This window comes from Pteropus alecto, unplaced genomic scaffold, assembly GCF_000325575.1.
Source record: "Pteropus alecto unplaced genomic scaffold, ASM32557v1 scaffold20, whole genome shotgun sequence".
Classification (NCBI taxonomy): domain Eukaryota; kingdom Metazoa; phylum Chordata; class Mammalia; order Chiroptera; family Pteropodidae; genus Pteropus; species Pteropus alecto.
The window spans coordinates 10273532-10297364 of NW_006436298.1; the positions used below are offsets into that span (position 1 = coordinate 10273532).

Below are 23833 nucleotides of genomic sequence, written 5' to 3' on the forward strand. Positions count from 1 at the left end.
AGGAATGCAGCTGTAAAATCTTTTGTCTGCTCCTTTGGGCTGTGTCAAGCACAGTAGGTGCATGGCAACTGCTGGAATGAGTCCAAACTCTAGTCATCCGAAAGAAGCACCGGTGAGAGGAACTGGAAGGGCTTTCATCAATTGGGCTTTTTATTTAACAGTCATAAGAAGGAATGAGTTTGCAACCACAGTCATAGAGAAAATTTAGTTAGAATTGAGATCACGATTATAAAGAGACATTATCAACATGTCGTGTTTTGACCGTAACCTTTTGTGCCTGGCACAGGAAAGGAAAGCTTCCGTGAGCATGGCCACAGGGCTCTGCTCATCTGGCTGCATGGGACCCTGATGACACAGGACACGCCGGTCAAGCACCTGTATGAAGAGCTCGTACGTGCAGGTTTCCCAGAACTAGCTGGTGAGTTAGTTTTTGACAAACAGAAACTCCTGCTCCCTTAAAATGTTAGGGGACAGTCAACAGAAGTAATACTACCTGAGTAGCAGCAGTCCCAACTTGGTGTTACCTGTGACTCATTCAGAATATGCAACTTCTCCTTTGGTGAGCGACTCAATCAATACTAGTTCCGTTTTTTAGCCCTATGGTTCTCGGTGTCATCCCCTACGAGGCATTTGAAAAAGTATAGGAATATTTTTGTTTGTCTGTGTGGTTGGGGGAGGGAGGATAGGGAAGATGGGAGGGGCACAGGAATGTTGAATCACGTCATAAGGTTATAGGATAGTTCTCCACAACTAAGAATCATTGTGCTCCAAATGCCATTTTGCCCATGCTGGGAAATTCTGCAAGTTAGTGTATTTGAAAATGTTATCTCTAGGTTGAGAGAAAAGAGCAGACAGGCTATTACTTTGCCAGCTGAGGTTACTGCTAAAAATCGGTCTTCCATAGATCATATTGTCAGGGAAAATGCTTTGAAAATTTATCAATTAATTAGGTGTAACTTGCGTGTAATAAAAACCATTCAAGCAAAATATAGAAACACCTGCCATTATTTTTATGATGCTGCTTTACCTGAAGCTGAGATCATAAATGCATGAATCAGATCACTGATCCAATATTTAGTTTCAAGCAGGAATAGTACAGGGGTGACGCCTACCTTCTGTGACATTATCCTTGTAGCACTGGGGGTGTTCCCTCAACTTTATTCATTCCTGTGAAAGCTTATCCCAGGGGAGACTAGAGGCAGTCCTCTGAAGTGGAGAAGGGCATGTGCTCTGGGCTTCTATCTGAACTCCAGTGCTGATAGGCTGTGTGATCTTGAGAAGTTCTATGACCTCATTGTACCAGTGTTCTCATTCATTAACTAGAAAAGTGTCTATGTCAAAGGGCTGTCGTGGGATTGAGTGAGTAATAGTGCCTGGCACATAGCAAGTGCTTAATAAATATTAGCTATTAATAATAAATGTTATGCTGTTTTTTTCTAGAAAAGATCCGTCAATTCAAAAGCGAAACTGACTCAAAACCCAAGAAATGTGCAATTTCATAAATGCCTAGAGAGATTGTATTTAAATGATTTGCCACTCAGCATTCAGTCCTTTTAAATTCATTTCTTTAATGCTGTAAAGTTCCTCTAGCAGTAGGATTGATTTTCATCTGTGAAGATGGTTCTGACAGGATCCTCTAACATGAAAAATGGTATTATACTTTCCAATCACTGAAAAGTCCAAAAATTTTTTTAGTTTTTTCTTAAGGCAAATTCTGTATGATTTTCCGATTCTTGTCATTTGATGCAACATATGTGATAGCATAATCTAGGATTTTGTCTATCATGCTTTAGCAAAATAGATGGTGGGGACAGCATCATGGCATATGGGAAAACGAAGTGTGGTAGGATAGACATGGTTTTGGATCATGATTTTTGCCACTTATTAGTTATGGGCATTCAAATTCTGATCTTTAAGTTTCCTGCTCTATAAAATGGAAGACATGTCTACCTCTTCCATAATATTTTGGTGAGGATGAAAGGAGAATGCCTGTGAAATGCATAACATCATGCCCACAGTATTGAAATCATTAACTTTTATTTCTCCTGTTAAGAGAAACGATTTGGAAATTTATAGCCACTACTGGCTTTAAATAACGCATATATGTAATATATCACTTAGAAAAGACTAGAAGTATATATACCAATATTTTTTTTATCTCTTTGTGATTTAGTTATAGGTGATTTGAATTTTCTTTGTGCTTTTTGGTTTCCAATTTTTTTCACAATAAACCTGTATTATTTTTGTAATCTGATAAAGTTATTAAATAAATATGAAATCAAGTATCAATTTATATCAGCTTATTACACCTATTCACATAGTGAATTTAAGGCTCTCCATTCTCAAATTCTGACTCTAGGTCTATAAGGCCAAAAATAAAATCATGAGCAATTTCAATCCAGTTAGTCTATCATGAATTTATAGTTCAACATCTTGAGCCCACTTAATGTGAATGTTTACAACAGGTAATATGTTCACATGCGTCCCAAAGTTTTTAACAAAGATATTCAGTGAAAAGTCTTGTCCCCATTTGTTCTTCAGTCTGGCCAGTTTCCACTGACCTTGCTACTCTTTTTCTCCCGCAGCCCCCCCCAAATCTGGGTCACTTCCTTATATAAAAATAAATATGAACACATATTAAAGTGTTTTAATTGTTGAATTTAACTTAGACTAACACTAATTACTTGATGCTTTAGACAATTTCCAGAGCTTAAGACTTAAAAAGAAACATAATATTACAGTATTCATAATATTCACTTGAGTTTATCCACGTGGTTATGGCTTGCATACTGAATACTGTCATTAATCTAGGTTCTTCAAAGAGCAAAGCCTGAGGCCAAAGTGTATGTGCCACTGCCTTTTTTAGGAGCACAAATCCAAGGAAGCGGGAGGAAAAGGGGAGTGATATGGGAAAGAGGAGTCAAGACTAGGGTGAATTACCAAATTGGCCACCGCTTGGCGTCAAGCACAACTGATTGACCTCGAGGGTACTCTCTTCTGAGAGATGAGAGAGGGGGTAGTTAATACATCTCAGGACGATTCATACGGGGGAGAAGGGAGGAACTGATCTGTTTACAAGGAAGTGTTCATTCTGGGCGGCATGTGAATGAACTCCAAGTGGGGCCTGCTGGTCTCTCCTGACTTGACTGGGAGTAGAGGGAAGACCTGGGGAAAATGCCCTCTGTACAGGTGGATGACGACATGCTGTTTGCTTGTGCTTGTTGAAACCCATGAGGAGCTGTTTGCCACAGTGGTAGCTGGACCAGGACCCAGAATGAGTGTTGCATAAGAAGGACCTAATACTCTTTTAAGACATGATGAGATACTTCCAACAATTCAGAAAAGCCTTGGTTTCCCACTTTAGAAAATGGGTTATTTACTTATCTCACATTTATTCTCTGATGTCCTGTTAACAGTGTAAGGCAATAAGAAAAACTATTTCCTATAATAAAGTTAGAGTATAGGGCTAGATCATGTTCAAATTGGAAGAGCCTTCGGATTATTAAATCTATCTTTACTTAATGATATAAAATTGAGGTCCTAGACAGATTCTTCAGAATGTTTTTATGTAACCCACAAGTAATTTGGGAAATAGGTAGGATGGGTAGATCTCATAGTTTCACAGATGAGAATCCTGAGATTCATCTAAATTGTCTAGCCCAAGGTAACCCAGTCAGTCAGATATAGAACCCATTAGAGGCCTGGTCTTGTTCTCTTGGATCAGTTTTGCCCGGATGGTTTCTTCCAAATGGACATTGAAAAGTCTCTACCCAGGCTTGGAGGGTCTGCTGAGTTGCCTAGGCCACAGGACACTGGATGTTCAGAATAAACAATGTGGGTTCCACATTAGTTTCAAAAAGGGCAGGGAAGAATGTCAGAAATAGGATCATTCTCATAGGAAATTTCTCTTTGATGTTTCTGTAATTGTTTTTGTGCTAGTAAAAAAATTTTTCCCTTTTAACATTATCAATTATTTATAAGTATTGTCATTTCTCCCTTTTTAATTCTTAGAGTACTAGAAAAATGAAGACAAATATACTGTAGTCACAAAAAATATCAATATTACTTGTGGTGTTTATCTTTTTAACTTAAAAACATCTTAGTTTCTATTAGTTTTAATAGTTTTAAAAATAAACTCTCATAAAGTTTACTCGGTAACATTGGAAATGATTTAGCCTTTTGGAATAATGTAGAGAAAACAGGATTTATATACTTTGATGATATAATCAGCCATAGGCTGAATCTATTAAAAAAAGAGTCCAGTATCTTTTTTAATTTAAAAAAGTTTTACTTAATTACTTAAATTAAAAAATAACATTAAAATAATCCTACATATAGTTACAAAGGATGGTATGGCTTGAAAAAGTCTTTTGTAATTTTGAAAAGATGAACATGATATATCCATTATGTTCTAAAAATATGGAAAATTTAAAAACTAAAGACTTCTAATCCTTGGTAAAACCAGAGGAATTAAAAGATCTTCATATGAATGTATTCATTCTAGTCAACCACTTTTATAGAATGAATGCTTGTGAGAGACGGAGTGTGAGCTGATCTGGTCCCGAGAGATCTGGAAGCCGAGGTAGTACTTTCAGGATGAATGGTCCGGGGATATCTGGCTGCAGCAGCTTGAGGAATGGTTTGCTGAAAAGATAAAAATCTGCTTTAATAATCCCATCAAATTACACATATTAAATATCATTTCATCATCTATAATTTAACTCAACAAACATTCACTAAGCATCAGTGGATACAAACAATGAATTGGGTGAAGCAGCCATTAAAACAAACAAAATGTGGTCCTTTTCTGTAAGGAGCTCATACCCAGTTAGACCGATGTACTCAATACCCACAATTTATACCAAAGATGTCTTCCAGAGGAGCACAAAAAGAACCACGAGAGTATTCATTCCTCAAGGAGGACGTGAGTGGATGGAGTCTTGTATACAGAAAGGGACTTTGGTGTCTGGAAGAAGGGTCTGCCCCAACCCTCCCCTCCTTCCTGGCTGTTAATATGTGGAGTCTAATCCTGGGGAATATGTGAGAAGCCCTGAAGAGCCCAGTCTGGTCCTTGCTTCAAACCAGAGTAAAGCAGGTCTCTCATATTTCACCTGGTTCACCTGGGAGCTGACTAAACTTTTTACAGTCACACATGGTCCCTTAATATGGACCATAACTTTCTAAACAGAGAAACAACTAGACGCCGATGACACGTGTTGAGGGGCAGACATGAGTGTTAATTCTGAATTCAGAGGAACATCTTAGACATGAGCACTGAAGCTTTAAAGTCAGGGCACATCTGCCTTCATCTGTACATGTAATATGTGTAAGTTCACATTATGTACATAAGTGCATATTACATATCTATATATGTGTACAAGTATAAGGCTTTCCTGTACTATACATGTTACAGCTTCTTAGTTGGCAGCAACAGGATTTGTTATCTAGGCAAGTTCTCAGTCCTTGTCACTGACTAGCACATGTAGATTCCGATTAGGGTCTTCCACTTAGAAGAGTCAACTTTAAGATATTTCAAGTATTATTCCTGAACTCCAATTGTACGCATGCATGGCTTTTCATGCCTTCTAACCAGCACTATCATTCAAACAAAACAAATATACTGAAAATCTTAGAATCATACCAGTCCTGTGTAAGGGCCAAATAATTCAGTAAGTAATACAAACATGTGCTGTTTGTCAGAAAATGTCCTTACAGAGAATACCAAAGTTTGTCAAGGAAACCCACTGAGATCCAGGCTACCTAGGACCTGGTGGCAAATGAACATTGCAGAGCTTCTGCCATCAGAAGATAAGAAATACTGTTTAGTAATGGTATGTATGGTGTCTGCATAGCCAGAAGTGTTCCCACTGGCTAAAGCAGATGCTCAAACTGTGATCAAAGCCTCACTGAATTATATCATCCCCATATTCCTGTGGTTTTCTTCTTAGCTCTCCTTGATTTCCAGGTCTCCCAGTTCAGAGCAGTTGTGTATTTCTGAAACTGTGAATAGGAGTCCCTGGGTAGAAGTAATGGGACTTCGATTTCTCCAGTCCAAATCTGAGTTGACATTTTTGTGCAAATTCATTTCTTTTAGATATGTCCTCTTATTGTCCAGTATGAGTTATACAATGAATTACATAAATCTGTTTGGGAAATTAAAATGACTCTAATAAATCAGTGGTGAGTTTAAAAAAAAAATACTTGAAGTAAAATTATATATATTCGACCACAACATTCACTATGTATTTCAAAAGCTCTATCATACAGCTATGCAGGTCTTCGTTTCAAATTCTGCTTTAAGAATAAGAGCTCTTCTTTAAAGAAATGGAAAAATAATCTCCTTAAAGTGTTTTATATATTTCTTTGTACATAAATAACTGGGTAATTACTACAAATGGGAGATCATCTTGTAACTAGTCTGAAATTTTAGTTGCTAACCACCTAATCTGACCCTTGGGTAGGATGGACAAGAGGAACTGTAGAAATAGAGTCACGTTACCACTGGTGTCATGATCTACAAAATCTAGCGGAGAATGAAGAAGCACTAGGAGCAAGCAATTATCCAGCAGATGGGGCTAAAGTGTCAGAGATATGATTACTGGTTTAATAGTAATAACTGTTTCTGGTAGTGCTAGATCTTGATTCCTGGGGAAAATGAAAAAATCCTACTAAGGACTGCCATTGTGTCTGTCATATAATCCAAATTAGGTAATAATGGGAGTTTATGGCTGGCTAATTCATGGCCAATTACTGGAACGGTACTATATATGCTGAATAAGCAAAGGGCAGTTTGGGAGATAAATATTAGAAAGAGGGATTGTAAGTCTTTAATTCCCTGATTTTTCTTCCATAAAATACGAATTTCCATCATTAGTCCAAAAACAAAAGGTTGTGTAAATTAAAAACAAACACGTGTGTTCCCTCTAACCCTTCTTCATCTTACAAGTAGACAGTCTCTCTCCCTACCGCTTTATATACATCATAAGTGCTGATAAAAATAGAAATTAGTTCATTTCATCTTTTTTGATATCTCACATTTTAAAAGATATATAGAGAAGTCATCTAAGGACTTTCAGAGTCTGTCCAGTTTATGAAGGTCAAGGTAATCCTTAGTAACAAGAAAGGGGTTTAAAATCATTCCAAATATCTTTTTTGCTAACATTTTGACATACTCAGTAGGCAGGAATGTTGCCTAATATTGAGAATTTATAAAGAGGGCATTCTCTTTTAAAATCAACCCTTATTTCTCTTTGAGGACATATTCTTGTAACTTTTAAACTTTCTGAGATAATTGTTGATTATATGTGGTTGTAAGAAATAATGAAGAGGTATCCCTGTATCCTTCTCTGGGAATTTTTATTAAGTTAAATTTGTTTGTGATTTTACAGTTTACAAAGTACTTTTATACATCTCATTTAATTTTCACATTATCTCATTTAATCCTGAACTCTGACAATAAACTCTAGGAGCTAAGTACTCTTATCACTCCCATTTTATACAGAGAAAATGGAGGCTCAAATATTTTACTTGTTTAGTATATAATCATAAAGGCAATAAGTTGCAAAACTGGGGCACTAATTTAGGTTTTTCTGTTTATTTTGCTTAACTTCCATGTACTTTCCTTTATGTCATATGAATTTATCACAATCTGAATTTTTTTCCAAACTAGAAATATGCTAACAATTGTACCGAAAAGGGGGAAGAAGACTTAAAAAAAAAAAAAGAAGACTAAAAACTATAATAGGGAAGCATTTCTTGTAATCAAAATTTGCTACATGAACAACTAGTTAACTTTTTTAAATTAATGAGAAATCGCTCATATATTTTACCCTTCTGGCCACAAACACACTGGCTTACTTTCTGTTATCTAATAATTTTTACACTGTTGAAAAGAAAAAATGTTTCTGAAATTGATTTCCTAAAAGAGGAAAGGCGGATTTAGAGCAGGTATGATAAATTAAGTATATAAAGACTATAACATTAAAAGGCAGAATAAGAACCAGTCATCATGAATGTTGATCTTCTCAACATTCCATTTGAGTGCTTGTTAGTCTATAAACTCTCAGGAAAAAGATTTTTTGACAAAACGTTATTAAATATGGACTCACGATTGTGACCGGATGATGTTTTTCCACAACAACTGAGCTCATGGGAGGAGAAACTCCCATTATAGCTAAACTGCTATTAATTTTATTTTTTGAAGCAAAATCACATCTCCCTGTGATCCGGGCTGTAATTGTTCTTCCAGCTTTCTGTTGTGCAGATGTCACAACTCTTGGCACATACTAAAAAAAAAAATCAAAGAAATACCTAGATGATAGAAAATCCATGACAAAATTTATAGTACTTTTGGTTCTATAACTTATGAAGAAAATATATGGACATTTAAAATAACTGTATATTCAACCAACTTTAACATGGAAAAATAAAAAATGTAAAACCAAACACCCCAAAGTATCCCTTTAAGCTTGGTGTACCATCTATTTTACAGGACTTCATGAAATTTTTAAAAACTTTTTATTTTGAAATAATATAGATTCATACTGAGTTACAAAGATAGTATAGTGAGGTTTGTGTATTCTTTACCCAATTTCTGGAAATGATTACATTTTTTATAATTATAATGTAAGTATGATATCAAAACCAGGAAACTGACAATGGTATAATGCCTGGGTATAGATCTATGTCATTTTATCACATGTGTGGATTCCTATAACTATCATGGCAATCAAGATACAGAACTATTCCATCACCATAAAGATCTCCCTCATGCTACCCTTTAGTTACACCCATCTCCCTTGCCCCACCATCCCTAACTCTTGGCACCATTCTTCTGTTTTATGACCTCTTTTGATCCTTATGCATAATTAATATTACCATTACATATATGCTTTTGTGTTCTGCCATCGTATTGCTTTGGTAATATACTTTTCCCCCATGAACAGAGACCTGCTATAATTTCTGAGAGGTTTTTATAGCAACAAACTACAGTTTATCTAATTGTCTCAGTTCCTTTTCTATAATATATACCAATTTTTATAAAAAAGGATTCCCCTTTTGAGACTTTCGAATATATTACAAAAACTGGATGATCAGATCAAAGGGTAATGCCAGCTTTTACAGCTATTGTTGCTTACTACTAGACAATACTCCAGAAAAATTATATTTACATCAGGAGTAACACATTGATGTACTCATTTTTTTCTGCCCACTGTCAACTAATTACATTAGCTGGGCAAAAATCAAAAGGAATAAGAAAAAAAGAAAATGACATATTAAAAACATTAAAAACCCCAATATTTGTATCTTGATATCTGATATGGAGATAACGCAGATTATTAGTTCAGAGTAGAGGGCTCTGAAGCCAGACTGTCAAAGTCTGAGTTCCAGTTCTGTTACTGTGGCCACAGGCAAGTTACTCTAAGCCTCAATCTCCTCATTTACAAAATGGAAAAGCAGGACCAGCTGCCTAATGATACTCTCTTTTTCCATTCAGATGACAAAGAATGTTAGATGAGAAACTTTACTAATTTAAAAATCTGTGTTTGCTTATTGTTTCTAGTAGTGTTCTTGTAGAGTCTTTAGGGTTTTCTATATAGAGAATCATGTCATCCGCAAATAGTGACAGTTAGACTTCGTTTCCTATCTGGATGCCTTTTATATCTTTCTCTTGCCTGACTGCTCTTGCTAGGACCTCCAATGTTATATTGAATAACAGTGCCGATAGTGGACAGCCTTGCCTTGTTCCTGATCTTAGAGGGAAGGTTTTTAGTTTTTCACCATTAAATATAATGTTGGCTGAGGGTTTGTCATATATGGCCTTTATTATGTTAAGGTACTTTCCCTCTATACCGATTTTGTTAAGTGTTTTGATCACAAATGGATGCTGTATCTTGTCAAAGGCTTTTTCTGCATCTATTGATAGGATCTAACTAAAATCTCGCAATTATTCCAAACGAGGTTAGAAAAAGTAAAGTGCCATCTATTGTTCAACCATGTGAATGTCAATATATTTGCTTGTACAACTGCCTAATGTATTTTTTGAAAAATGTTTCCCACCATGAAATTCTGATATTTTATTTCACATAATGGAGATATATATGGAAAGGAAAGAATTTTACAGATGAAGATATTATTTCACTAGAATGGTAATACACCTTTCTCCAGTTATTTGCTTCCCAAATCTCTGCAGTTTACCTTCTGCACACACCTCCCTTTAGCTACTGGAAATACCGGGAAGACTGGAAAAAGTTTTGAATGTTCACAGGAAGCCTCTGTGATTAAAATGGAGAGAAAGATAACCAGGCCTGGACTACAAATCTCTCTTCTTTTCCTGTTCCTAACAATGATAGCTTCACATTAGGTAAGTTATCCAACTAATATATTTGTTCCTACTTTAGTTATGTGGTTCTTTTTAAAAACAAGAGGATATATTGAGAGGAATCTGAGTATTGTAATTATCTAAGGAAGGAAGAAAACTACCATTACACTTACAGATTGATTGACTAGTGATTCCTCTTTTTCCCTGGCCTTGAAGGCTGTACTTATGTAAATAAAATTGAATGTGTATGTTTCTGAAGGAGAAGGATGTAGTTGGATAGGTAGAAGAAAGGTTGCCTACATGATATTATGTTTTTATGTTTCAAAGACTTTGAAATTATCTCAGGTGATCAAACTGTTTTTAAAAGTTAATAACAAAAGAGTGGTAAGCATACTCATTCATTCAGTTCTTCCATGCATTTTCAGGTTTATATATAAATGCAGATGTATAAATTATATAGTCATATTTTAAGAAGGGAATTTTGAAAAATCTAGCTCTTGTGTATGTTATCTGAATATGCGACATGAATGAGACTAGATTTTAATAAATACTGTGTTTATTTAAATGAGATCTGTATAGGATCACACTTTAAAATGTATAACCATGAAAAACACAGCTAAACATTTCAGGGCTGAATTTTAGTGTCTTATTTCTAAGTCAAAACTTCCTCACACATTCAATTTTCTCTTAACAGCTACATTTTTGAACCTCTGTGAATTAAGAGCAAATATGATAAACAGCAGATCTCAACATATTTTTCCCCAAAGTTAGTAGTTTCCAAAAGGCAGAAATTTAAGACAGCTGGAATACTAAAGATGACCAATTGTCTGTTGACTCAGTGACGGCACCTTCTAATGGCCTGCCAGTGAAACTGTAAGACCTAAAGTCTATTCTGCCATCATCTTCTCCTCATGTAAATGGTTAGGGAGACAAGTAAATCAGAACAATCTCAGGACCTTTATTGAACTGTATATACTTTTTTGCCAAGGAGAAGAGTATACTGTTTTGTTTTTGTTTTTAAAAAGCCCTGCAGAGGTGAGTCTGATAAGTTTGGCTTGTATCCCTATGCAGTTCTCTCCTGAGAAACACTGAAGCATACAGGTTTAACAACAGGAGGCCAAGGAGTCAGAACCATAATGTGCTTTGATGGTTAACTCTTTCCATATTAATAGCTTGATGAATTTCACTGCAGGCAAGTTCTTACACAATTACTCCATCCCTATTCAGTACTCTCCTCCACTATGCACTTCTCTAATACTGACTCTAGGAAAAACTATACCTAGCTTCATTCCAATTATGAATTAAAAGTTAAAACATAATCAAGTCAAGTACAGAGTAGTGTTAATGATATGTCTGCATCCAGGAAAAGGGAAAGCTATAGTTGAATAGAAAATATACAAAAGAGCCATTAATCTCCTAAGCCCTTGAAAATACCCACCAGTTTCCTTCAACAAACAAACAAACAAAAAAACTCTTAATTTCATCTATTTTGAAAAATGTAAAATGAAAAAGTTCTTTATTTTTGTTCGTTATCACTACTGTAATAGAACTTTTTCTTTTTTTTCAGGATGCTCCAAATGACCTTTTTTACTTTTAAGACAGTAGAGCTTTCTTTCAGTAGAACTTACACAAATTAATGTCTTAGCCACTTTGTATATTAAATATTTTCTGTGACTTGGCCTAAATATGATATGGGCTTTTTTCTTCATGAGAAACTATGTTCTGAGTTCAAAATATTCAATATACAAACAAGTTGGGAACCCTTTTCCCAATGCAGGCACCCGCATGAACTGCACTAACCATTTCTTCTGGTGCAGCAGTAGATGTAGATCCAGCACCAAGAGGAGCAGAAATAGGAAAGTGGACAGAGGAAGCGGTAGCAGCCCCGGCAGAAGTGATGGAAGCAGAAGGAAAACCAGCAGTGCTGGTCACTCCCGTGGCTGCTCCTGGTAGGGATGGTTCTGCTGAGGGCATTGGAATAGCCGAAGGATCCAAATGAGCAGAATGTTCTTTTCCTTGAACACCAGGACCATACTCTTCCTTTTTATTATTTGTGAAGTCTGTTCCTATAAATCACAAATTAATTTCATTAAAATTCTCCCAAGATTTCTTTTATCCCAACAATAAAAAATACATAATAGCTATAATTTGGTCTTAACAGAACCATTACAATATTATGGTCTCATTGTGCCCAAGGATTTATGTCCTTTTGCATTATTTCATACAACTATCCTGATAAATGGCCTAGTATTTAGATCTTTAGAATAATTTTATATCACCATACCCTCTCATTCCATCCATTGCCCCTATCCTAACAAAAACAATGGATTTTCATTTTTGATTTTTCAGCAAACGATAATAAATCAATAAGCAAATTTTGACATTGTAAAAGAAATGAGCTCTCTCAGGTTAATTATATGTCATGAATTAAGAGCATATTTGCACATTTAATTGATTTTAGTGACACACAAATAGTAACCTTCTCTCAAAATAGAACCTAATCTTACATCAAAGGAGTGAATAACCTCAGCTTCTGGAAGCTAGGAGAAAGGGTCCTATTTTGGATATTTCCCTCTTAGTATTAGAATTTGGTTAGAATTTCCCTTAAGACTATAGCTATGTGGTATCAAACACTGGGGTGAGAGTTTCAGAATTCAGTCCTATTTTAGAATATCTAAATAGAGTATGTAATCCTATGTTTAAATGTTGTTCTCTTTCCACCTAGAAATTTGGACTTCTGTGTAAGTCCTTTTCTTATTTTCTTAGACTATCTTTATGTAAAATAGAGTAATAGTTACTTCATTAACAAAGTTTAATGAGGATTATAATGTCCTCTGAAATCATTCGATGAAAGGGACTAATTCCATATAAAATACAGCTTTTGCTTTGAAATCAACCCACATACACACACACACTGAGTTTTAACATGTTTTTGACAGAAAGTGATTCTGTCTCTTTTTAGGTGGGTGGCAGACTTCGTGTCAGATGTGGGACCAGTACACAGCTCCGTTCTGACCATAGGACTCCTTGGAAGAGAGGCAGATGAACAACTCTCACTAATGTGGGCTGATGCACTCAGTTCCTGTTTGTCAGATAACTGTAAGTTTTAATTATTCTCACTTTGACTGGGATACATTTTTCCAGTTGTGAAGGATTTTTCTAATTGGCAGGTATCATTTTAAAAGCCATTTTTATTGTTACATTTTGTCTCCTTCATAGAAATTTCTAATTTACAATCTATAAGATTTAAAATATTTCACAACATGAGATGCACTGCAGGTAACAAACAGCAGAGAATCAGGACAAATAAAAAAATCAGATATTTGTTTTGTTCTAATAAGACAACAGGTACATTAAGAATATCGCATTATTAAAAACTGCATTATAAAAAGCAATTGTTTTAAGAAAGGGACCAGATGTAACTTTTTTCTTGTGAGAATCAAAAAATAATTTAAATAACTGTTATTAAAATGCCACAAAACTGAAACATCAAAAAGGAAATACCTATTGGATTACATGGCACTTTTGCCTCTGGTAGCTCCACTAACTATTGCTTTGTGTGTGTCTTACCATTCCTGTCATCCGTATCTCTCATTGTTATAAACAAAGCACAAGACCACTCAAACACAGCTGGGTTCTCAGAACTTGCCATTAGCTGCAGATGAGAGTATATGTAAAAGCAACAGGAGCAAAACAAATCACGTTGGCTAGTTATCAGAATACATTTTCTTCAGAACCTGTTATGAATATTTGCCTGTAGGAGACATAGCTGTATTTGAATTTAAAATTTGAGACGGTCAATTTATTAAGGTGGTAAAACACTCTATCCTAAGTTAATTCATAACCTTTTAAAGCAGGTAATAAGAAACAGGTTTCTTGTAATTAAATGTAAGAAGTACTAATAATAATTATTTGTCATCTTATTTGTGGAACCCGATATCTCTTCTAAGTAGATAATTAAATTCTTCAATTTAAAAATTATAACTTGCTCATGATTAGAACTGAAAGCAGATTATTCTATCATTGGAGGTGGTAAGTTTGTTTTCAGCATTGATACTTAATTAAAAGACCATTTATTGGAGAAATCAAACATACGTTGGAGAATCAACAAAATAAACTATTTAGCCTTGAGATTCTATGATTCTAAGTCTCTAACCTACATATGGGCCACATACCTCAACTGTTTCAGAGAGAAAACAATTTGCCTTAGCTCACTACCATCCACAACATGCCTGATTTAAATAATAAATGTTGTTGATGCTTTAACACGAGGGCACGCCAAGCACAGAGAAGTTAATCACTGGAATGAAATCGTGTTAATGATGTTATAAAATGAAACTATCTCATTGATAAATTAACCGTGAGTCTCAAACAAGATTTAATATAAGGAAATACTGTAAAAATGTTCATATATTTGCATGAAACATGGGAGGCTGACTTGAATTAAGACTACAGTAATTATATCATACTATCATCTTACAAGTTAAAGTACTTTTTGTCTTTTAAAGTGTTTTCAAGTATATTTCACTGCATTCTCAAAAGAACCTCCTATTAAGCAGGTAAAGAAGGTTAATATTATTCTTTGTTCAGAGAAGAAAACTAAAACCCAATAAGGAAAATTGGCTTCTTTGTAAATTGGTGGCAAAGGATTCTAGTCATGTGCTCTTCTAAGCCATGCTGATGAAACTCAGACACAAACCACTCAGATCCCAGCCAATACATGGACTTCTCTTGAAATCAGATTTTTTTTTTTTAACTTCTTTGGAAGTCTTATATTTCTAACTATTGAAAATTACTTTTAGTTGAGGCTTCTCTTAAACTGGAAAATAAGCAATTTTTTTAAAATGAGAAACTATGCCTAGATAAGAAATATTTAATCAACAAAATAGCCCAAGGAATTTAGCTACCTAGAAAAAAACAAAAATAGAAATTTCACACTTAAAGGCATTATGAATAATTAAAGAGCCTTACAGATGTTATACATTCAAAGCATTACTGTAACACTGAGCCTAAATACTTAAGAGGTGACAGTTTACCTTCTCAGGTTTAAAGTACCATAAGCAACCACGAGTGAGTGAATTTTCATGACAAATTTAAAACTGGATACAACACTATGAAACTAAAAATACAGTGCCTGGATGAGACATCTATTGCAGAAACTTAGTACTACAGCCCATACCAACCAATCACTGAGATCACAAATCCTTTTTGAAAATAGGCAGAGAATCTTAAGTAAAATACCAACCTGTATCACTTCTGTTTTGAAATATAGTCATGGCTTCAAGATTTAATGCACATACACCCCGCATGAAAGCTTTCTTCATGGAATCTTCAAAGTGCTCTTTTTCATGTTGCATTCTTTGGATCTCAGCTTTTGCATTTTCCAAAGCTCCAGATAACTAAAACAAGGAGAATTTTAAAAAAGAAAAATATTTGAAATACAAAGAATAATACTTATTGTTAAAAATAGACAAACTGTGAAGTTACCTTTATGTGAAACACTAAAAATACTTTATCACACACCTCTTCTGCTATGTTTCAATTTATTTTAAAAGGTGCATCTTACCTCTATTGTCTCCATCGACAAATCATTGTCATCCCTAACCATAAAGTCAAAGTTCACATAAGAGGAATTTTATACAAGTCCCACTAAAGGTTGCTGATGTGTTTTAATTATACAAAAAGATATGTCATTTCTTACCATAAAACTTTTATGTAGAATATTAAACAAAATACGTTAAGAGCCACAGACAGCACTCACCCCTTCAGGAAAAAACAAAAACAAAAACAAAAACAAATGCCTGCAATATTAACAGAATTTTAAAAAACTAAATGGTACTACAGCACAAAAATGCAAAGTGACATTAGGTAAAGCATCCTTTCCCATACACTACATCTAAAAGGACTCCATTTTTGCATGTCATTTTGAATTGGAGAAAATTATCTTATGAAACTGATTTTTAACTTAAGAACTTAGTACGATAATGATGAAATTTTTTTTTCCTTGTAGTCTTCAATTTCAAGAGGCCTACTGTATTCTTCAGTATGGTTTTTATTTCACTTTGAGTCTCAAATGTTTTCCCATGGAAACAACATTAATTTTATTATTAAAAGTCAATGAGAAAATAATTCCAATTTATATACAAATGCTTCATATCAACCTTATAAGAACAAAGTTTATTTAAATTAACATGAAGATAAACATTTTTGGTTGGTCTTTATCTCTGCTAAATAAAAGCCAAAAGAAGAAGCATAAGAAAGTAAGCTTTCTTAGAGACATAAGGATCTATGGGTGATTTACATTTTCAAGAGAAGTGTACATACAAGAGATCCAATACAAGTTTGGAGGCCAGAGTTATAACTATTTGAAAGAATAAATGCATCTCTAAGTCTGACTTTAGTGTTGTTCTTTCAGTCAAACAGACTCATGTGAAGCTACACTGCATTAAATGGAATTGGAGAAATGGGTTATTCTGCCTAATAGTGAGTGATGCTACCCATCTTTTTAATTTTATTAAAGGAAAGTGAAAATTAAAAAAAAAAAATTTTTACCACAGCAACTTTGGCTTCATAATCATTGGAAATCTGGACACAAACTTCTTCGGCTCTTGCTTGACAAGCTCGTTCCACCACATCTTTCCACTGCTTTTGTACTATGGAACGCCAGCCTCTCCAGACTTTCTTCAGTAAAGTTCTCTGGAAGTACTGGTCAGCTAGTTTACTTTCGTAAACCTAAAAGAAAGTAATATACAACCTCAAAATACAGTGAACTGGCAAATACACTGACAATAATAAGAAGAAATATAAGGAACACTGTGGTGAACAGTGTACATACATTATCATTTAATCCTGTGTAATCGTATTCTTTTCTGCAAATAGGAGAAGAGGCTTAGAGAGGTTAAGTAACCTGCCTAGGTCACACAAGCAGAAAAGGAAAAGCCAGTCTTGCCTCATTCCAGAGACTAAACTCTCTTATCCATTATATCATTGCTTTATATAACTAATCAAGTTAGGGGGGGAAAACAAAAAACAAAAAACAAATGAAAGAAAATGAGTAACTTGCCACTTGCTATCTTAGTTCTGAATGTGTATGACCTTTCAGCTGAAAGCAGGACCAGGAGAGCAACGGAGAGTGGCTGGAAGGCAGAAAGGGATGGTGGCTGTGGCTTCAGATGGCACTGCTTTTTCTTCGGCTTGGTGGCCACCATCATAAGTAAGATTAACTTAATTTACATACTTTGCCATCATATATAGAGCCAAATTGATCCAAATAGGAACAATTCTTTTATCAGTGAATTTAAATTCTTTTAAAGATGTAGTTCCAATTTTCAATTTTCTTAAATGGGGAAAGCTGTTCAAAAAGTCATAGCAGCCTCAACTATTTCAGCTAAGATTTAAACATCCTATAGTCTCATGTAACTTAATAAATAACTTTCAAAATATGGTATACTCATTTTAAATAGCTCTTTTCAGTACAATTAATGCAGATTTAATCTATTTTAAAAAATGAAAGTAGTAGGGAGTATTTTTAAAGAGATAACCTATCCCATTACAGTAACAGCCTTTTCCTTAAATATTAATCTCTTCTAAGTAAGTGCATAGAGATCACTCCATGGCTCACATGAGCATTACATGGAAAAAAAATTTGTATATATCCATCCTCTACACTCTTAAGTCTCTATACTCTGTCTTCTTGTGGGAATATATAAATATTCATACTTTTCCGCTATTGATACAATAATTTATTATTCTCAGTTTATATGTATCTGATATACTTCAGCTTTTAATTAAAATAAATAATATTCAAGTTTAAATTATATACAAGCTAAGGATAACTTTGAAAAAGCTACACAGAGTCTACGGCCATGACATTGGGCATGAGAACGTGCCCGATCTCATTGATCTTGGAAGCTAAGCAGGGTTGGGCCTGCTTAGTACTTGGATGGGAGACCACTTAGGAATACCAGGTGCCGTAGGTGTCAAAAAAATAAAAAAATAAAAAATAAATAAATAAAAGTCTAAGTGCATTTAAATTTATAAAAAAATAAAAAGCTACACAGACATGGCTTTAACTCTCACTTTAAGGCAAGTCTAAACAACAATCATTTACACAGTTTTATAATATATATAGTACTGCCTCTTTATGAAGGCATTTTAGAAGTAGAAACAATATAGAAATCATGTGATATGTTAAAGATTATAAATTCTTTCTCCACATAATTACATCTGAGGTCAAATTTGTTAAAGGGGTTCCATTACCAGGGCATTTATAACTTGGGTACAATCCTTATTAACCTACTGTGAAGTAGGAAACAATAAATCAATAGGTCTATAAAATACAAGAGGTATTTTTTTCTCCTAAACTATACCGCAATCAAATTCCTTTGACATAAGAGCACCAATAAATTGTAAATTCATTTTGACTTATTAGAAAACAAATCTTTGACTTTAACAAGAGTTTCTAATATGTGATCCTAAATATTTTTGAGTTCAAAAGTCTAATATCTGTCAATTGTCTTTTCGTTTTTACACTTACGTCCTGTCTGGATTTGACATGGCCAATTCGCCAGTGGAAGAAGGTTCTCATCAACTCTATCCTTTCCTTTTGCTTGCCTATGGCATGAGACAAGCTAGAAATCACCTATAAACAGAAATGAACACAATTATTGTGATGTTACAATAACATCAACTGGTAAAGTAATTTTATTATATATCAAAAAATGCTAGAGGGAATACCTATGGGTCACTACTACATTCATTCAGTTAACCTCATTATTATCTTTAAAAAGACCAAAAAACTTCCCCTCGTGAATACATTACAAATCAGTGAATGAAGGGGAACAAAAGAGGAAAGAAATCTCATTATGTGTATTTTGGTAATCACCAAAAAATGTTTATGAAAATTAATATGGTCATTGACGTTTAATTCAAGAAAAACAACCACACATTTGAAAGTTTTGCTACATACACAAAAAGACTTATTGAGTAGATTTGAGGGCAGGATCCAGGTTTTAAATAACTTTCTAGTCCCCAAACAGCGTTAGTATCTTGGGTTAGAAATTTCTCAGCAACTGTTCAATGATTTTCTGGATTCAACAAACTCATAAAAGCAAATAATGGTATACTTTGATATACTTCTTCAGTGATATTATTTTTATTCTTTAAAAAAAAATCCATAAAGGCTTTTAAATCCTAAGATAATATTCTCTCATGAAGAACTGAGTAACTGGAATATATATCTAAAAATGGCCACATTAAAAAGAGATTTAGTAAATTGCACACATTTACCAAGAGATATTCTGGTTCTTTTAAAAATAATTTTCAAAAGTGGAAAAGAACACATATTCTAAGATACATTTTAAGAAACATTCTATTTCTTAAGGTGTGTGGTGGCACATGGCTGTTCACTTTGTTTTTTAAAAAGTGTACATATATGTACACTCTTTTTGTGACACTTTGAAATTAAAAACTGAAATATTTAAAAACCTTAGGACCGAGTTTTGAGGGTAACAGAGAGCATGACTGACAATATCTATTGTTTCAAAAAAGTCAACTATGAAAAATGTTCAATTTTATATTACACCTTGCAATACCAAAAGAAATGTATATTTTAAAAGAAAACCATACTCTTTATCTAGTTCATTAAAACAGTGAGTGCTGCATTTGCAGACAAGTAGCTGAGGTGTCTGATAGGAGTCCTCCTTTTCTGAAAGCCACAGCCTGGGGGCAACCATACATTTGTTGCCCATTTGCTTTGTTCAAGGTGCTATCTGGAGGCACAAAATCAGCGCAGACCTGAACCTTACTCTCAAGTTCTTAACAGGCTAACAGAAAGTGAAATAAAAGGTGCTGTCGCTATTTATTGATAAAAGAAAAGACTTCATCAGTGAATATAGACATATCACAGATAGAAGGTGAGATACTTTTAAAATGACCCCTAAAAGGATGGTTTAAAATGTGGGTAATGCTGGTTCCCTAATGTTCTCTTAAAGAAAGTTAGGAAAAGAAGATTGAGAAGAAAAAACTAGTGTTCCCACATTCAGCATGCACTCTTACAACTTCAAGTACATCAAAGATGGATTGCAAAGATAAAATGGTATGTTCAATAGGAAGAATAAATCGTATAACTATGCACCTACTTTACTACCAGTTTTGAAGTGATCTTCTCTTTGTGTCTTGTATGACCTAAATAATTAGTTTCTGGCATCTATTACCTAGCAAGACATTTACTGAATCTCAGTTAAAAAGAAAATACAAAGACCTCATCTTTTCTCCCAATGGAAATTTCATAGGCTCTCTGCAGCTCCTTCAAGCTGTTGATCTGATCGCATAGCTGTTTTAGATGTGCTGCATGTTTTTCTTTCTCTTTTTTCATTTCCATATGGTGCCAGTCAATAAAATTAAGTCTCCATTTAGTTAGTTCAGATATGATGTTTGTCTGAAAAATAAATATACTGATGTTTTCCCCTTAATATTGTTTCTTAAAATCACACTGAAATGAAAAAACATTTTTAAAAAATCAGAACAAGCAATCAATATAAGAGCTATTTTTAAAAATCACTAATGAAAACATTTGCAGGTTCAACAATCACAGCTCTTCTTAATTCACATTCACCATACTAAGGATATAAATTTTTTCCTATTTTAAGTTACTCTGTATGAAATCTTGTCAATTAAAAGAATTTTAGGCCTTATTCACTAATAAACAGATCCTTTGTTTATTCAATATGGACTTAAATGTCCATATTAAGGTGGAATAGGAAAAAAGAAATGCAGGATTATGGCCTAGGCTGAGCCACAGGACTGGGAAGTTATTTAGACAGAGGTGGATACTGGAAGCCATATTGGGAGTTGATGCTTTCTTCCCCCAAAGCATTGATCACAATGGCCACTTTACAACAAGTTGCTAAGTCTGATCCCTTTTCACCCTACTGACTGGCATAAGTAAAAAAAACAAATAATCATGTTATCAAAAATTAGATAACAATATAGTTAACTGAACATAGAACAATTTAAATGGTTGTTGGTACACTGCCCCAATTGACTTTACATCATGATTAGAAGTATGAAAACTTTTCCATGAGGGAATAATGGTAGAAAATATACTGAAAGATTATTTCTAGAATTTAAGGTTCAAATAACAGAGAAATATAGATACTACAAAACTCTTATGACCATAATTTCTCGATACGTGTGAATACTTAGCTTTGTTTTCTAAAATGGTATTTCAGAAAAATGGTCATTTTCTCAATTATAAACAGCAAAAAATCCCTGCCATTTCTGTAATACTTTGTTTTACTTAATGACCACTAACATCACCAAAATAAGATTCAATTTTTATAGGTTTATTAGTTACACGTTGTGGCCACTATAATAGCAGCTATAAAATGAGTGTACGTTGCTAAAACTAGATTTTGTGCTTCATGTAAAAGGAGACATTTCCGTTAGAGCTATGATATGGTAAAGGTTCAATGAGTGTCTCAGTCACACACAGGTTGAGTCTTTCAAAACATATGAGAAATTCAGTGGAACGTGCAGAGCTGTCCCAGCAACTATTTAAAACCTTTCTATTCAAAGTACAGTTTCTGAACTTATGGCATCACCTGGGAGCTCGTTAGAAATGCATAATCTCGGGCTCTCACCAACACTGAATAAGAAGCTGTTCAACAGGATCCGCAGGTGATTCGTATGGATGTTAAAGACTGAGAAGCACAGATTTAAGATATTGGATCTCATAAAACCAAAGATTTTTTTTTTAAAAGCTTTTAATTCAAGGAAAAGAAGAATAAACAGTAGAATTAAGAGCAAAGCTGTTATACTAATTGAACTATAATACCTTAAGACCTGAACTCCAAAGATCAAGTACATTTTCCACCTTTTGAAGGTTTTCATTAGAAATAAGAAAATCACTCATAAGTATTTCATGGACACCTGCATGACTAGAATTAGACCTTGGTGAGGAAGAGTCATCTAAAAGATTTGAACTGAAAAAATCCATGACTGGGTGAGAAGGCTTCCTTGGTGATGACACTGGTGACAACCCTAGAATAAAAAAAAGTTGTAGTGGTCAAGGCAAACTGATAACCCAAACTGGTGAGGAGTTACTTTGCAAGGCTAGAAGAGGTTGGTTACTATGGAAGCTGAGAATAATGCAGAGAATGACTTTTCAGTGTACTTAATCCTACTATTTCTAATTTCAGTATTGTCATTGATTTAGGACTGACCAGCTTGAGGTACCCCTTATACCTTCCTCCTCTACCCAAACAAGGATGGTCATCTAGGTCCAGCCTGAGCTGAAACTATTATCATCTATATCATCTTAACATTTACTAAGTGCTTTGTATGTTCCTGTAATAAAAACGTTATAAAGATTAGCTCTCATAATACCTGCTACCCTAAGAAATAGGTATTATTATCTCCACTTTACTGATAAGGAAACTGAAGTTCAGAAAGGGTTAAATAATTGACCAAGGTCAGAGTGGCTGTATATAGAACATTATTACTTTATATAAAACACTAGAATGGGTTTTAACACTACTAAATTTCAACACTATAAGTAGAAAAAGACTAGTAATTTAGTTTATCAGATACTCAACTGTAATGCACTCTTGTTTGCCTTCAACATATAGGTGAGAAATATACATATGTCTATAGATAGGTACACACACACACACACACACACACACACACACACACACACACACACACACACATATATTAACTCCCATTCCCTGCCCATAAATATGAGGCAGGGGGAATGAGGGTGAGAGCTAGAGCTAGAAAGAGAACTGGTATCTACCTTTAAAAAGGACAAAATACAAAAGTTTCTATTTTATCACACATAAATGTTGGAATTAGAGACTATTCATCATTATTTCTCATATATCTTACTTTTGTCATGAGGGTCCTATAATTAAGACTGAAGAGCTTTTCTCTCTTCCTTACTAAATCAATCAAAGATAAATCTACTATAGAACTTGTTACTTAAAAGTAAATCTTTCAAGAAGTTTTTGCAAAAGGAAAAATCATTAAATGATAGAATAGGTGGCATAAAGATAGGACAAAAATCAGTAAGTTGGTACACAAATGCCTGAAAGTTGGGAAATAATACATTAGTTTATGAAAAAATTTAAACTGGCCAGACTATCTGATATCCCATTAAATCTTTAAAAATATTTGTTCTCTAAACTAGCAGATTTAAGAAAGAATACCATACACTATAATATATAAATCTGTTTGTCTTAATTATAGTATTTTGGAATGTTATGAAATTATTTTAAATAACATCACTTAACGTATTAGAAACAATAGTATTTTAAAATCCTGCCAATGAGAAACATGTTTAAATTATTCCTCTTATTACACAGATAATATTCATGAAACTACAAAATGTTGTATATTAATAAAAACAAGCTAAGGAAAAGGCATACCTTCTGTCTTTGAATGACTCGAAACACTTAAATCACATCCTTTACCAACTTCTGTCCTTGTTTCTCTTACTACAGGGCTATT

The 23833-nt window shown here is 34.1% G+C and overlaps 2 protein-coding genes across 4 annotated transcripts in view; one reads left to right on the forward strand and one right to left on the reverse strand.

Annotated features, from left to right (window-relative positions):
- The window catches only part of ANKDD1B (ankyrin repeat and death domain containing 1B), a 43012-nt gene extending 41005 nt beyond the window's left edge, over nt 1-2007 (forward strand). Inside the window, exons 13-14 of the mRNA XM_006913152.2 lie at nt 287-418; nt 1441-2007. Coding sequence (XP_006913214.1) covers nt 287-418; nt 1441-1502 — 194 coding nt within the window. The 3' untranslated portion in view covers nt 1503-2007. The remainder of the gene's footprint in view (nt 1-286; nt 419-1440) is intronic.
- A 2258-nt stretch (nt 2008-4265) lies between these two features.
- Nucleotides 4266-23833, reverse strand: part of POC5 (POC5 centriolar protein) — a 27499-nt gene continuing 7931 nt past the window's right edge. For all 3 annotated transcript variants that reach the window (XM_015590536.2, XM_006913153.3, XM_025047801.1), the window contains 9 exons: nt 23752-23833; nt 22158-22363; nt 20583-20759; nt 18858-18962; nt 16874-17053; nt 15567-15720; nt 12122-12387; nt 8109-8285; nt 4266-4644 (listed from right to left, as the gene is read on the reverse strand). The exon at nt 23752-23833 is cut by the window's right edge and continues 1 nt beyond it. In XM_015590536.2, the coding sequence (XP_015446022.1) occupies nt 4501-4644; nt 8109-8285; nt 12122-12387; nt 15567-15720; nt 16874-17053; nt 18858-18962; nt 20583-20759; nt 22158-22363; nt 23752-23833 (1491 nt within the window). In that variant the 3' untranslated portion in view covers nt 4266-4500. The remainder of the gene's footprint in view (nt 4645-8108; nt 8286-12121; nt 12388-15566; nt 15721-16873; nt 17054-18857; nt 18963-20582; nt 20760-22157; nt 22364-23751) is intronic.